The sequence below is a fragment of the Centroberyx gerrardi genome, chromosome 7 (assembly GCF_048128805.1).
Source record: "Centroberyx gerrardi isolate f3 chromosome 7, fCenGer3.hap1.cur.20231027, whole genome shotgun sequence".
Lineage (NCBI taxonomy): Eukaryota > Metazoa > Chordata > Actinopteri > Beryciformes > Berycidae > Centroberyx > Centroberyx gerrardi.
Genome location: NC_136003.1, coordinates 31,942,418 through 31,954,999, shown reverse-complemented (window position 1 = coordinate 31,954,999; position 12,582 = coordinate 31,942,418). Strand labels below are relative to the sequence as shown.

General features: G+C 42.6%; 1 protein-coding gene across 1 annotated transcript; it reads right to left on the bottom strand.

Annotated features, from left to right (window-relative positions):
- Nucleotides 1-1,628: 1,628 nt before the first annotated feature.
- hoxb13a (homeobox B13a) lies at nucleotides 1,629-3,948 on the bottom strand. Its single transcript, XM_071897134.2, has 2 exons — nucleotides 3,231-3,948; nucleotides 1,629-1,876 (listed from the first exon to the last, which is right to left on the bottom strand). The coding sequence occupies exons 1-2, from the start codon at nucleotides 3,946-3,948 to the stop codon at nucleotides 1,629-1,631; spliced, it is 966 nt and encodes a 321-aa protein (XP_071753235.1).
- Between the last annotated feature and the right edge of the window lie 8,634 nt (nucleotides 3,949-12,582).

Below are 12,582 nucleotides of genomic sequence, written 5' to 3'. Positions count from 1 at the left end.
CAACGTCACGCACAACGTTCGCGTGAGACTTTGCGTGAGAGCCAACTGTTACCGTCACGTGACACTCAAGGTCAAGGTCAAAGGCTGATTTAGAGTCTGTCTGTCACACGAACACACACTTCACGAGCACGTTTCAAGAGCTCTATTCTATTCTATTCTATTCTATTCTATCACAGCTAAAACAAAAGAACAGGTCGATCTCTCTGTTCTCTCTTCTACGATTTCTCTCTTCACCCACAGTCAACCTATTCTGTCACATCTTCTCTCTACAGTGGATGAAGATCATTTTATTTTACTGTTGTATTATTTGGGAAGTCAATGAACTGTTGTTTAACTGTAACAGAAGATACTTATTACTTCATTTATTTACTGTATAACTATTGACTACTATAGTGGGAAGTTACCGAATTAGAATTAAATCTAGACTGAGAGTCTGAATACATCAGTCCGGGTCCCACTTCACTCAGTTTGGTTGTAAATATACCGTTATCTCTCAAAATATTCAATCCTCTGTAATATTGTGACACATTATGCTCAACCTTGTTCAGTTATAATATCATATAGGCTACAGTTCGATTTCAAATTCAAATCCTGGCTGTTAACATGTGAACCGTCCAGTTTTTGGTATTTCTGCATCGAAACCCATTCATTTCAATTGGTGGGAAGATAATTCAATTCAAACTAACGTGACGTGACCTACCGGGGGCCTGTATATTGTTTTGAAATAATATTACGAGATGGATATCATTATTGCGGTGATGTTAAGGGGGGCGGGCTGATCCAAATATGAATTTACAGTCTCATAAACACTTGCAGCCAGGAGGCATGAAGCTGGATCCTTCTGATGTGTCCTGCCGTGTTTGTCCAGTCTGGAGATCAATTTCCAGGCTTTCATATTAGCTAAATGCGGATTTGTCTGCACTTGTTTATAGGCAGAGTATACTTGACTGACTAATGTCACGTGGGGAACCGGCAGAAACGGAGCCGTGATCCAAATATGAGTCCAAATCTGTAGTTTAAGATTTAGATTCATGAATTTAAAGGATCTGGACCTTAACTTTTCAGTTTTAGGGAAATATAACTTCTACAACGAAGACTGCAGGGGAATGAAGGGATTAAAAGAATTTATTAAGCATTGCGCTATACTTTGATTACTGTTTTACAAGCGTTATAAACAGTATAGACAGATATGATTGCATAATAGTTTTTTTTTTTTCGGCTAGGCTACTGGGCGCGGACAACGCGACAAACATCCACATGTAGTAAAACACAGACGGAGACAGACAGTTACATCAAAGCAGGCAGGGAAGTGCTGTATTTACACGATGCCTCTGAAACCCGTCTGTCAGAGGGCTTTGGTTCTTTTCTTTAGAGTCTTTGTCCTTTTTTTGTCTTTTTATTCTTCTTTTTCCTCCACTTGGTGACGCGCTGCGGGCAGGACGGCACTGCGCAGCGTCCCAGTCCGTCAAAAGTCCCACTTCGACTTTGTTTTTTTCCTCTTTCCTTTTTTTCGTTCATTTTTTTACTGTATGTAACACGTAAATAAACCAAGTCCCCCCCCACCCCCACCCCACTCCTCTCCTCTCCTCCTCCATTCATCGTCCAAAACGCCAGTCTGCTCAGACAGTCTACGGCGCGCTGGTCTTCACTTTGGCCACGAATTTCTTCTCCTTCACCCTCCGGTTCTGAAACCAGATGGTGATCTGCCTCTCCGACAGGTTGGTCACGGCCGAAATCTTCCTCCTCTTGTCCTTGGTGATGAATTTGTTGGCGGCGTACTCTTTCTCCAGTTCTTTGAGCTGGACCTTGGTGTACGGTATCCGCTTCTTCCTCCCTCGGCGGAAAGACGAGCCGTCGTGCTGGTGCGCCACCACATCTGTTACCGGACAAAAGAAAAGACAGACAGCGGTCTGAAGGCGAGGCTGCAGAGACTGGAGAGACATTTCCATCCTCCACAGCTCGGGTTCTTGTTTCTTAGCCTAACATAAAGCTGCGGTGTGGCTTATTGCGTCAGTATCTGCGGGTTAAATGGCGAGGAAGACGAGACTTTGGGTTTTAGCGCACAGAGCGGAGCAGACATCCATCCGGGACACGGACAGACAACATGGTGGATGTCTGTTGTCTGCAGCCAGCAGCGGCATGAGGCCAGACTGCAAGTTAATCTGTCCTGAACTTTGTGTCATGAAATGTAATGTGCAAATATTTGTGCACAAATATGCAAAATATGCACAAATTCTATGCAAATGGGAAACTGTTAATCTGCTGACCTGTCCTGTCTGTTATCTGATGTGTGTATTATTTGTCTTGTTGTTAATGATTGTTTTACCTCATTGCCTCCTTTGAATTGTCTCATGTGGAATAAATAAAGTTGTATTGAACTGAACTGAATTGAATTAAACTGAATTGAACTGAACTGAATTGAACTGAATTATCAAAGATGTGAAAACACTCAATAACAGCGTCTCTGCGCTGAAATAATCAAATCATCAGCAGTCTGTCTTTTTAAAAATATATAATACAGCCCAGTTCAATCTGCCTCAGTGTTTTATCGCGATGTTACTACATCTACTTGTCACCTGATAATTAGCCAATTAGCAGATTATTAAATGGGTGAATCAACATTTGAGTCACATGACCTCTTGGTTAATTAGTGGGTCTTTTGTAACCTGCTTGATGAGGCAGAACAACATACCTGCCTTCTACAGTAACAGTAGCAGATAAAATCACATTGTCTGAATCTGTATGTTATCAATATGATCTCTTTTTAATCTGAACGCCATATCTAAACGGAATAAACAGCAGTTGCACTAAACCATTCAGACCAGATGGAAGTGCTTGAGCTGTGATTAACATCAGCCATCAGTCTCCATTTAAACCAGACCGCTCATTATTGTGTTCTAGCCACAACAGCAACCCAGTAGCCTAAAATACAGCGTTAGTCCACATATATAAAGTCTGTCTATACTTGTCAGTGAATATTAATGATCTAATCAGGTTATCTAGTTTCTTTAAAACACAATTCTATGATCGCTTGTGTCAATAATTACTAATAATTACTAATAAGATGCACACATTGCTATTACAGTGTGTGTCTAGTTGGATCTATTGTACAATAAGCAGCAGTCTGCTATATATTACTCTGTTACACATAAGGCCTTTAACGTAACGTTATATGACTAAATCAGCTTTAAAGAAGCTAAAAGCTAAAAAAAAATAAAGCGGTGTGTTACCGGCCAGTGCGGACTTCCAGAGGTGTCCGGCCTGTCCCTGGTCCTTGGAGCAGTACATCTGCCCCCCCCAGCCGTTGGTCAGAGCCCATGGCTGGTAGCTGTCCATGGGAAGCAGCGTGTCGTGTCGAGGCTCCCCGGTGCCCAGCGTCTGGACCACCGACACGTCCAGGTAGCTGGCCATGGACTGGTAGGGGCTCGGGTAGCCGTGGTAAAAGGCGAACTCCTTGGCCCGGTGGTTCGGGTACTCGTCGGAGTTCACCGGCGTGTCCATGTACTGAGAGCTGAGAGCGGCTCCGGCCGCCTGGGTGCACGACTTGAGGGAACCCCGCCCCATCCTGCACGGGTAGTAGCCGTTACCGAAGTAGCTGTACGGTAAAGCGGTGGCGGCCGAGGAGCTCTGGTGCGGCACGGCGGCTGCCGGACACGGCCCGGCCGCGCACTGCTTCCCCGAAGCCGCGACTGACTCGCTGGAGCCAGACGCGGACACATCCACCGTGGAGTAGCCGGCCGAGGAGTGCACCAGGCCGGACGGGTGGCCGCCCAGAGCCGCGGCGGCCGCCGAGTGGGCCATGATGTTGCGGCACTGGCTGGCCGCGGCGAAGTTCCCGCTGCCCACCAGCCCCTCCATGTTCTTGTTCAGGTCGTCCAGGTTGTTGTCATACACAAACATCACCGTGTCCGCTGGCCAGCGAGGGTTGAGGACCAGGGAGGCGGTCATAGGCGCTCCGGTTCCCGGTCTGTCTTCCTTTCGTCGCCGTTTCTCGTCAGTCTGGTCCTGCGGCGCGAGGCTGCTACATTGGATGAATGAGGTGAACTGATGTTCATTTACTTTGCTCTGACCGCTGATTTTCCTGCACGAGCTCAGCTCAGGTACCTCAAATGTACCGTCATGCGCAATGTCATAGCACGCGCGCGCTACCTTGCTGCACCGTTTGGTAACGGCGCTCGCTCCGAGGCAAAAGACTCCGGTAACCGGCCGGACCTCCCGTTACATCCCAGCCGCAGCCTTGACGCAACGAGCCCCCGGGACACGGAGAGGAGGGAGGGCGCGTGTCCATTGGATGAGACGGGAGGACCACGTGATGGGACGGAAGGAAAAAAAACGAAGAACGGACTTGTTGGGGATTGTCAGTCAAAGAAATGATTTTTATGAGGCTCGAGCTGTGGCACGAGAGGAGCATCAGCAGAATCGGTTCAGTTTCCTGGATGTGCCGTTTGTGCTCGTGCAGCTGTGTTACATAAAGCTGATGTCCGCTGATCCCCTCCAATCACCAGCAAGCATATCATTAACATTGTGACTTATGGAAACAACAAAGATCACAATGAACAGACATTTTTCTGTTGTGCGTAAAGACGCACCGAGACCTCGCGCCCCTCCAAACGGCAGAGCCAACAGCAGAACGGACTTTATCTCATTTGACTGTTTAATATGATCAATATGAAGTGAATATGAGTCTATAGTAGACTGAGTGTGAATGCACCTGCAGTAAATGGACAAGACCAGATAATTTTTTTATTTTTATTTTTAGAAATGTTGCTCTAGTCAGAAAAATAACATTTTGCCATTTGTAGAGACAGGAACCACAGCTGGATGACACAAGGATGTGAAGTAAAATAAAATCTGTTCTGTGTAATATTGACAAAAAAATGCAAATAAACTGTGTGACTGTTTAGTTTTCCCCACGCAATGTGAAATCAGTGTAGGTTTTTTTTACCAGAGATTAAGTTTCACTCTGGCGTTTCTTCTGGATCTCGCCTTTAATTAGATACACACCAATGTTAAAATGCAGAATATTACACAACGTTATGGACACATTTAAAGACTTATAATCGGCGCTGCCAAATGCATGAAGAAAGTTTATCGTTGTCGTAAAAGTATTACAAAATCATAACACGAGATTTCATACCTGCCAATATTCCCACATTTTGAAAGGAAAAATGTTGATTTTTAAAATAACTGTACCCGCTTGGACGTTTCTCAGACTAATTTATGTGTGCTTTTAGACTGTCTCGCGCTGAAGCCCTCTGACTGAAGGAAGCGTAAAGGGGATTTATGGACGGGATTTGGAGGTCTTAAGATTTGAGAAATATGGCCTCGGTTCAAAGCGCTCCTGAAAGGTTTCACGGCACTTCTGAGCCGCGTTATTTGCGTAATCATTTCACTGCCTGCTTATGATTCAGAATTTATGTGAGAGAAGGTCCAGAAATGCGCCTCGCCCTCTTCTGAAGGAATTCCTCTGCTGGTTTTCCCAGTTTGCTCACTGAGTCCTAAAGAACCTGGAGGTGTTATGGGATGCTCGCGCGTTCTAACCCCCTGCATGCAAAATACACTTTGGAATTTGTTGACTTTTTTTTTTTTTTTTGGCATGAACAAATTGCACCAAATTGTGTGTTTTACGTCGCCCCACGTGCATTTCTAATGATTAAAAGGCATTTATCGTCTTGCGTAAAAGGCAACATGCCTCTGAGCGCCTGAAGGAACCGGTGTTGTGAATAATTATGTGTCTGCGTGAGAATAAAATCTGCATTTCTCAACTCCATTCTGTATTTTCTGAACTCCCTGAAGCCTTGACCGGGGACGAGCAGAACTAGGAGAATAACAGTTTTCACATTTCTCGCGGATGTGGAGACTTCTGAACCGCTGGATGCTGTTTGGTTATTTCCAAACATTTTAAAAAGGCGAAATTATAAAGAAACGCGCGTAATTCTTGTCAGAATCCCCTTTAGCGTTTTGGTGAGAATACATGACATGTAGGAGGAAACTGACAATCTGCCTTTTTCATACGTGGAACAAGCGACACCACCTGCATACAGGACCCAGTATTGTAGTAGCAGTAGTAGCCTAGTAGACTAGTAGTTACTATACTATACAGTGATTTTACACATGAGCAGCCCCTCTAGGCCAGTGGCTCTCAAAGTGAGGTCCGGACACCCTCAGGGGTCCTTGAGGAGTTTCCAGGCGGTCCGAGGCAAAATGAGGAATAGTTTAATTTTATTATAACTAAATTTACTAGAATTCAACCCAGTCAGAGAATGTGTAACTGTGTGTTCTGAGGTTTCTGTCTCACCGCTGTTGCCTCCCCACCTACAGAGTAGACAGTTCTGCATCTCAGTATTAAATCATACCAACTAAAATCTTCTCATATGGGAGTAAATCTGATCACATGGCGGCCCAGCGTGCAGTGTGGGTCTGTCTGGGGGTCCGGGATGAGGAAAAGTTTGGGAACCGGGGACTGACAACTGGGACAGGACCAGTTTGGACAAATCTGGGATTGTAAACAGTCAGACGGTTGTTTGATTTGTTTCTGTGTTGCTTCTATTGCAGTTTGTGCAATTTCGGAAACTGTGCTGTGGAAAAAAGCCCAGTTCGTCTACTTCCTTGTGTTTTGGAGGAGGCGAGACTAACTTCTAATATTATAACATATATATATATATATATATATTTTCATTTTCTCCAGCAGTATAGTGTCCGGAAAGCTTCAAGACACAAATGAAAAATCGGCGGATGGCACTCAAATGTGAATCTCAATGTATTTATTGCAAAAAGCAGCAGGAAGATAAATAAACGTTTCGCGCTACAAGCCTTCAGCGCGTCTTGGAAACGCAGCCTCACATATAATATTAACTATACTATACGGCGGATGGGACATTTTAAACACAACAGGAATGGGGATTGATAACTGGGTGAAACTGCATGAATTTTATTTTTAATATTATGTTTTTATTTCATCTTTATTTAACCGGGCAAGTCAACTAAGGACAAATTCTTATTTACAGTGATGACCAGACGAGAGGTGAAATGCCAGAGGATAAGAAACAGGGGAAAGGGGAGAATAATAAAATCAAATATAGCGATAATAATAATAATAATAATAATAATAAATTCTACTGCAGTTTGTATCACTAAAACAGTTGCAATTTGGAAACTGTGTTGTAAAAAAAACTCAATTCTTCAGAGAGATATGACTAAATTCTAATATTTTTAAATAGTATTTTCTGTTCCAGTTTTGTCTTTTTCTTTGCCGTGGTGACGCGCACACGGTAGCTTTCAATACGTGGAAACGTTGCGTCACAGATAATATAGGATATATTATAAAATATAGTATATTCTCTCCTAAACATAAAAGCATAAACTGTTGAAAATACATTGCGGTGATCCATGTTGACTCATTACAGCTTCAGATGAATATTACAGGTCAGTGAATGCACCTTCTCCGAGTGTGTTTGTGCAGAATCAAAAGTCACATCCCATAATATCTTCTGCAGTTTCCCTCCGCCAATCAGATCAAAACCTGAACATCACTCAGATTCAGTGATTCTGACTTGATTTTCGAACGTTTTATTTTCCATAAAGGTTTGAGGTGTCGTCTCTCCAGAATCTAAACCCTGCAGTCTAAACGGCACACATGCACACGCACACATGCACACGCACACACACACAGACACACAAACCACCCAGACAGACAGCCGTCTTTCCATAAGTGTGGTCTGTTGGAGGTCAGACAGGGCGCTGAAGGCCAAGGTCAAGTTTAACACGGAGAGAGAGAGAGAGAGAGAGAGAGAGAGAGAGAGAGAGAGAGAGAGAGAGAGGGTGTGTGTGTGTGTGTGTGTGTGGGGGGGGGGGGGTAGAGAGAGAGAGAGAGAGAGAGAGAGAGAGAGAGAGAGAGAGAGCAGACCTCCCTCAGTAAACCAGCTCAAGTTCAAGGCCGCCGCACATCCAGACAGCTTCTGTGTGTGTGTGTGTGTGTGTGTGTGTGTGTGTGTGTGTGTGTGTGTGTGTGTGTGTGTGTGTGTGTGTGTGTGTCTGCGCTACCGTGCAGATGACACGGAAGACGCCGCGCTGTCTCGTTGACGGGAACGAGCTCAGTCCAGTACAGCCAGTATAACCAGTAACATGCAGACAGACCGCGGCTCGGTTTATCAATCATTAACCAGAATAAATCCACCTGAGCGGCAAACCACCGGGAGTCTGAGCGCGTGCACGATCAGGTTGGAGGGAAATGATTTGGGTCAGTTAGTGACGTGCGGTTTGTGCGTCCAAATCCACGAATTACCCCTGAAATAAACAGCTGTAATGTCATCTAATTATTCCACAACACCTGCTTCATCACAAACTGCTTTTCATTTTAATGAAATGCAAGTCAGGTTTTGGAGTTTTGGTCTTCCAGAGTCCAGAAATATCAGGTCGGTGGTACAAAACTGCAATAAAACGATTATTTATCTCAGTCCAATTCTTAATCAATAGTTCTATATATTTACTGCAGCAAAATTAACCCAGAAATCTATCTTCAGCCCCTTACGTAATGTTTACAGATCATTTTTACACTTTTTAAGATCTTTAGATTTCTCTCCATGGGAAAACAGCCGTTTGAAAACATAAAGAAGTGTCCGCTCCTATGAAATGTAAAAAAGTGCCATAAATAAAGTATTTTAAAGGCAATTCGCCGTGTTATGCATTTCAGACACTAGTGATTCGTGTTTTTAGGTTTTCAATAGTAAATACACGGAAAGCGCATTATAGCCTGTTTATTTTTTTTAAACGGTTTACACATTTTCTGGGTGGCAGGATCATGTTCGTGTTTAAAAGAATCATTCATGCCATCTTAAAAGCTATAAAACAACTTCGTTTACACAGAATACATTCTTGTGGACTTCAGTTTGCATTTGAAACCTAGTTTTGGTGATTTTTGTTCTCTTTTCTCTTTCATTTGTCATCGAAGCGTCTGTGAAAACGTCGCTCATTAATAGGCAGAAAGCACAATGTATCTGCCACATCCAGAAGAAACAGTGAGGAAACAGTCAGGAAACAATCCAAAATAACATATAGGATCATTTGTAAGAAATTAGGTATATTTTTATTACATTTTTGGCAGCATAAAATTGGAAAATAAACACACGTGGTACTTTTTAAAGAGCAGCCGGTGACGTAGGGGCTTGATCGACTTCAGCCTCTCATGTATTTTACAGATATTATTTTATAAAGTCCACGGAATCCTTTAGCATTTAAATTAGCCACCGGATCACAGCGAGCTTTACATATACGAAGAATTTCACTCCAAAATGAGACATGAAAACAAATAATGCCTGATGTTTTTCCTACTAAATATTTGGTATAATTTTGAAAACAAATAGTTCGTTTTTACAGAACAGGAAGCCTGACTTTCCTTTACTGAGAAACGCTTTTTACAGACTGGAGCCTCTATATGTTAGAGATAACAGAATGATGAGCTTCAGGTAATGGTTTTATTTTCCAAAGTGGACAGGAAGGCTCTGCTAACACATCTGATATATCTTTACTTTATACCGGGAAACATCAGTTCAGTATGAAGTGTTTCCACGCGTCCATCTCTTCTTCTGCACTTCACGCGATAGAGGCTGATAGAGAGCGAACCTTTTCAAGAAATATACAATTTTGAGAGCAGTTTTGATAAATTAGTATTTTTAAATTTCATTTTAAACGTGAGATTTGAAGGAAAGAGGACACGCGCTCACATTCCAGTACAATCAGCTCCAGTGGATCAGCTGGGGGTTAAAGGGGAATGCCACCCATTTAAAAAAGAAAAAAAATCACAAACGAACTGAACAAACTGAGCTGAATAAACCTGCGGGTCAGACAGGTCAGGGAGGGTTGCTGGTTCCAATCCCCAGACCGGCTGAGTGAATCTGCATGTGGGGGGAAGTGAATGGGGAAATGCTTCCTCTCCCTCAGGAGCTGCCATGATGCCCCTGAGCAAGGCATTTAAAGGGGAATGCCACCCGTTTTAACAATTCACACACATTATGTCTGTGTCCCAGGACAGTTCAGTCACTTGCATCGCTCTAAAGCTAGAAACTGGAGAACTGACTCTTGAATTTGTGATGTGACTTGGATGAAAAATCTGACTCTGCTCCATAGAAAATGAATGGGACTCGACCCATTAGGTTTCTGTGAGTTCATGCAACCAAATGAGCTTTCAATTCTTGTCCATATACCTTTTAGAATATATGCTAGACTCAATTTTGGTGTGACAATCTTATGTCAGCGCCCCATTCACTGTCAATGGATCAGCTGCTGATTTTACATCTCCGGTTTTCTCTCTGATTTCTTGCTTTAGGGAAAAGCAAGTTCACCAAAACTGACTGAACATTTTCTGGGAAAGACGATTTTGTTAAAAATGAGTGGCATTCCTCCTTTAAATGCCCTTCCTGAAGTGCCTCCTTGCAGTTTTTTGAGGGAGAGGAAGCATTTCCCCATTCAGGTTCCCCACCCAGATTCACTCAGCCGGTCTGGGGATTCGAACCAGCAACCCTCTGTAACCTGATCTACAGTTTAATCCCCATGGGCTCGCTCACTGCTGCTTCCCACAAGCAGCTTTAAAAAATAACATAAAATAACCTACAAGTCTCTGATCTTTGGCTCAAACAGAAGACTGAGTCAGTGTCAGTCAATCCACTTTGATGTAAATCCATTCAAGATGAAAACAGAAACTTCTTAATTATTCTTAAAGGAAAACTCTCCTCTGATCCTCTTCCACTGTTAGATCTCATTGTCATTTACTGTTTTTTGGTGAACCCACTTTCCCTCAACCTGCCTCGTCTACTTCAGCTAGCCGTTTCCTACGTTTCCCAGAATGCCTTTCACCCCTCACTCAAAACCAACCCCCGACCTGTCTTGTGGCTGCGTTGCATTCTGGTCTATTTTCTCGCTCCTGTGGGTGGAGAATGTGTTATCTCTGCCTCTTCTGTCATGGATTTCTACTTTCATTAGCAGATGAAGCGCAGTCTCTGTTCTGTGACCTCTGAGTGACCTTTGACCCTGTTAGTCTGATAAACCGCTGTTGTTTCAGAAGGAGACGCTGCCTGGCCCGCTGCTGGAGACTCATAACTGATATAACTGCTCCATGTTATATTGATTTCATGCTGCATATCTTCCTTCTGCATTTTGAAGCAAAGTAAATATCAACTTTGCCAAACCGTTTGGCCTGTAAACAACATTTCTTCAGTGACTCTTGTGTTCCTTACAGCTGCAGGGTTTGCTGTATTTAAAGAGTTTTATTCCCAAATGAGATTTACACTTCAGCCGCTTTTCACAAAATGACTGACGGCACAACATTTAAACAAAGTGCAGGCCTACATTTTAAAGGACAGGTAGCTTAAGTTCTTTATAGACAAAATGCAAACACTTTTACAGACAGGATGCTCTGTATTTTAGATATAATTAAAGACGATCTTAATGATTTCCCTCCACAAAAAGTACATATAGGTCTGCTGTATAGTCTGTAACTGTAATACTCATTTATTGTCCCATTTTCCAGTCCCATCCCCATAGAAGGCAATATTATCCTTATGTGTCTCCTCCTTTACTGAAACAGATAGATTAGATTAATGATTAGATTATATTGTTCATACACAGATTTTTGGATGGGAGGAGTAATGTAATATGAAACTAACAGATTTACAAAATAAAGTGGTGAAAAGTAGTGATTTTTTGTGACTGTGTACCAAAACACTTCCTGAACATGTTGCAGCTTCTTTTGCACAATCCACAAGTTTAGAAATCCTTCTTTATCTGCTTCTCTTTATCTGCATCTCCTCCTTTGTGATTGGTGTAGATTTAATAAGGGAAATCAATAAGGGATAACGGCCTTTGCCTGGATTCAGCTCATCAGTGGATGTCCTGAACAAAGACGTAACCGTCCCTGGTGTTTGGTACATTCAGTGGAAAGCGTCGTCCATCCGGCCTCTAGTGTGTTTCAGTTCAGAGCTGTGAAGTAAATAACGACCCGCACGCCTGCTGCAGGGTCTGCAGGTCTCCTTTCTTATTATATTTCATCTCAATCACGCTGTCAGGGTCTCAGATTTAGTTGTAATTCGTACTACAACTAAACCACAGTCTCAGTACCAGCAGGACTTTGGCTCACGCTTTGCTCAGATATCTATAATATAATATATATATATATAAAATATAAGTGAAAAGACTGTGACAGTTCTGGTTTGGAAGATCCGTCCACTTCTTCACCTATTTACATTCTTTACCTATATCGCTTCAATTTGTTAAATAATTGTTTTTCCAGTTGTTTCAATTATGACATTGTTTTTCCTGGAGGGGATTTTAAAATAGCCTTTCTACATGCAGTATGTGCAATATGCATTTTTATTTGTAAACACTTTATTTCATGGTAAATCTAGCCCCATGTCTGTGTGAAGCTGAAAACAAATCTGAAGGTTTTTATTAATTGGCAACTGTATAAGTTTAAAAAGTGTTTTGGTGCACAATCTTTCACAAAATGTTACGATTTTTAAGACATTTATTTTGTAAATGCATTCGTTTTTCTAGGTGAACTGCAGTGACAAAAACGATATGAGACAAAAA

What these genes read in the sequence shown, in the direction of transcription:
- hoxb13a (XM_071897134.2), bottom strand. Translation starts at nt 3,948, where the DNA reads ATGACCGCCTCCCTGGTCCTCAACCCTCGCTGGCCAGCGGACACGGTG. An exon ending in CTGGAAGTCCGCACTGGCCG is followed by an intron (nt 1,877 to 3,230) that starts GTAACACACCGC and finishes GTCCGGTAACAG; the next exon opens with ATGTGGTGGCGCACCAGCAC.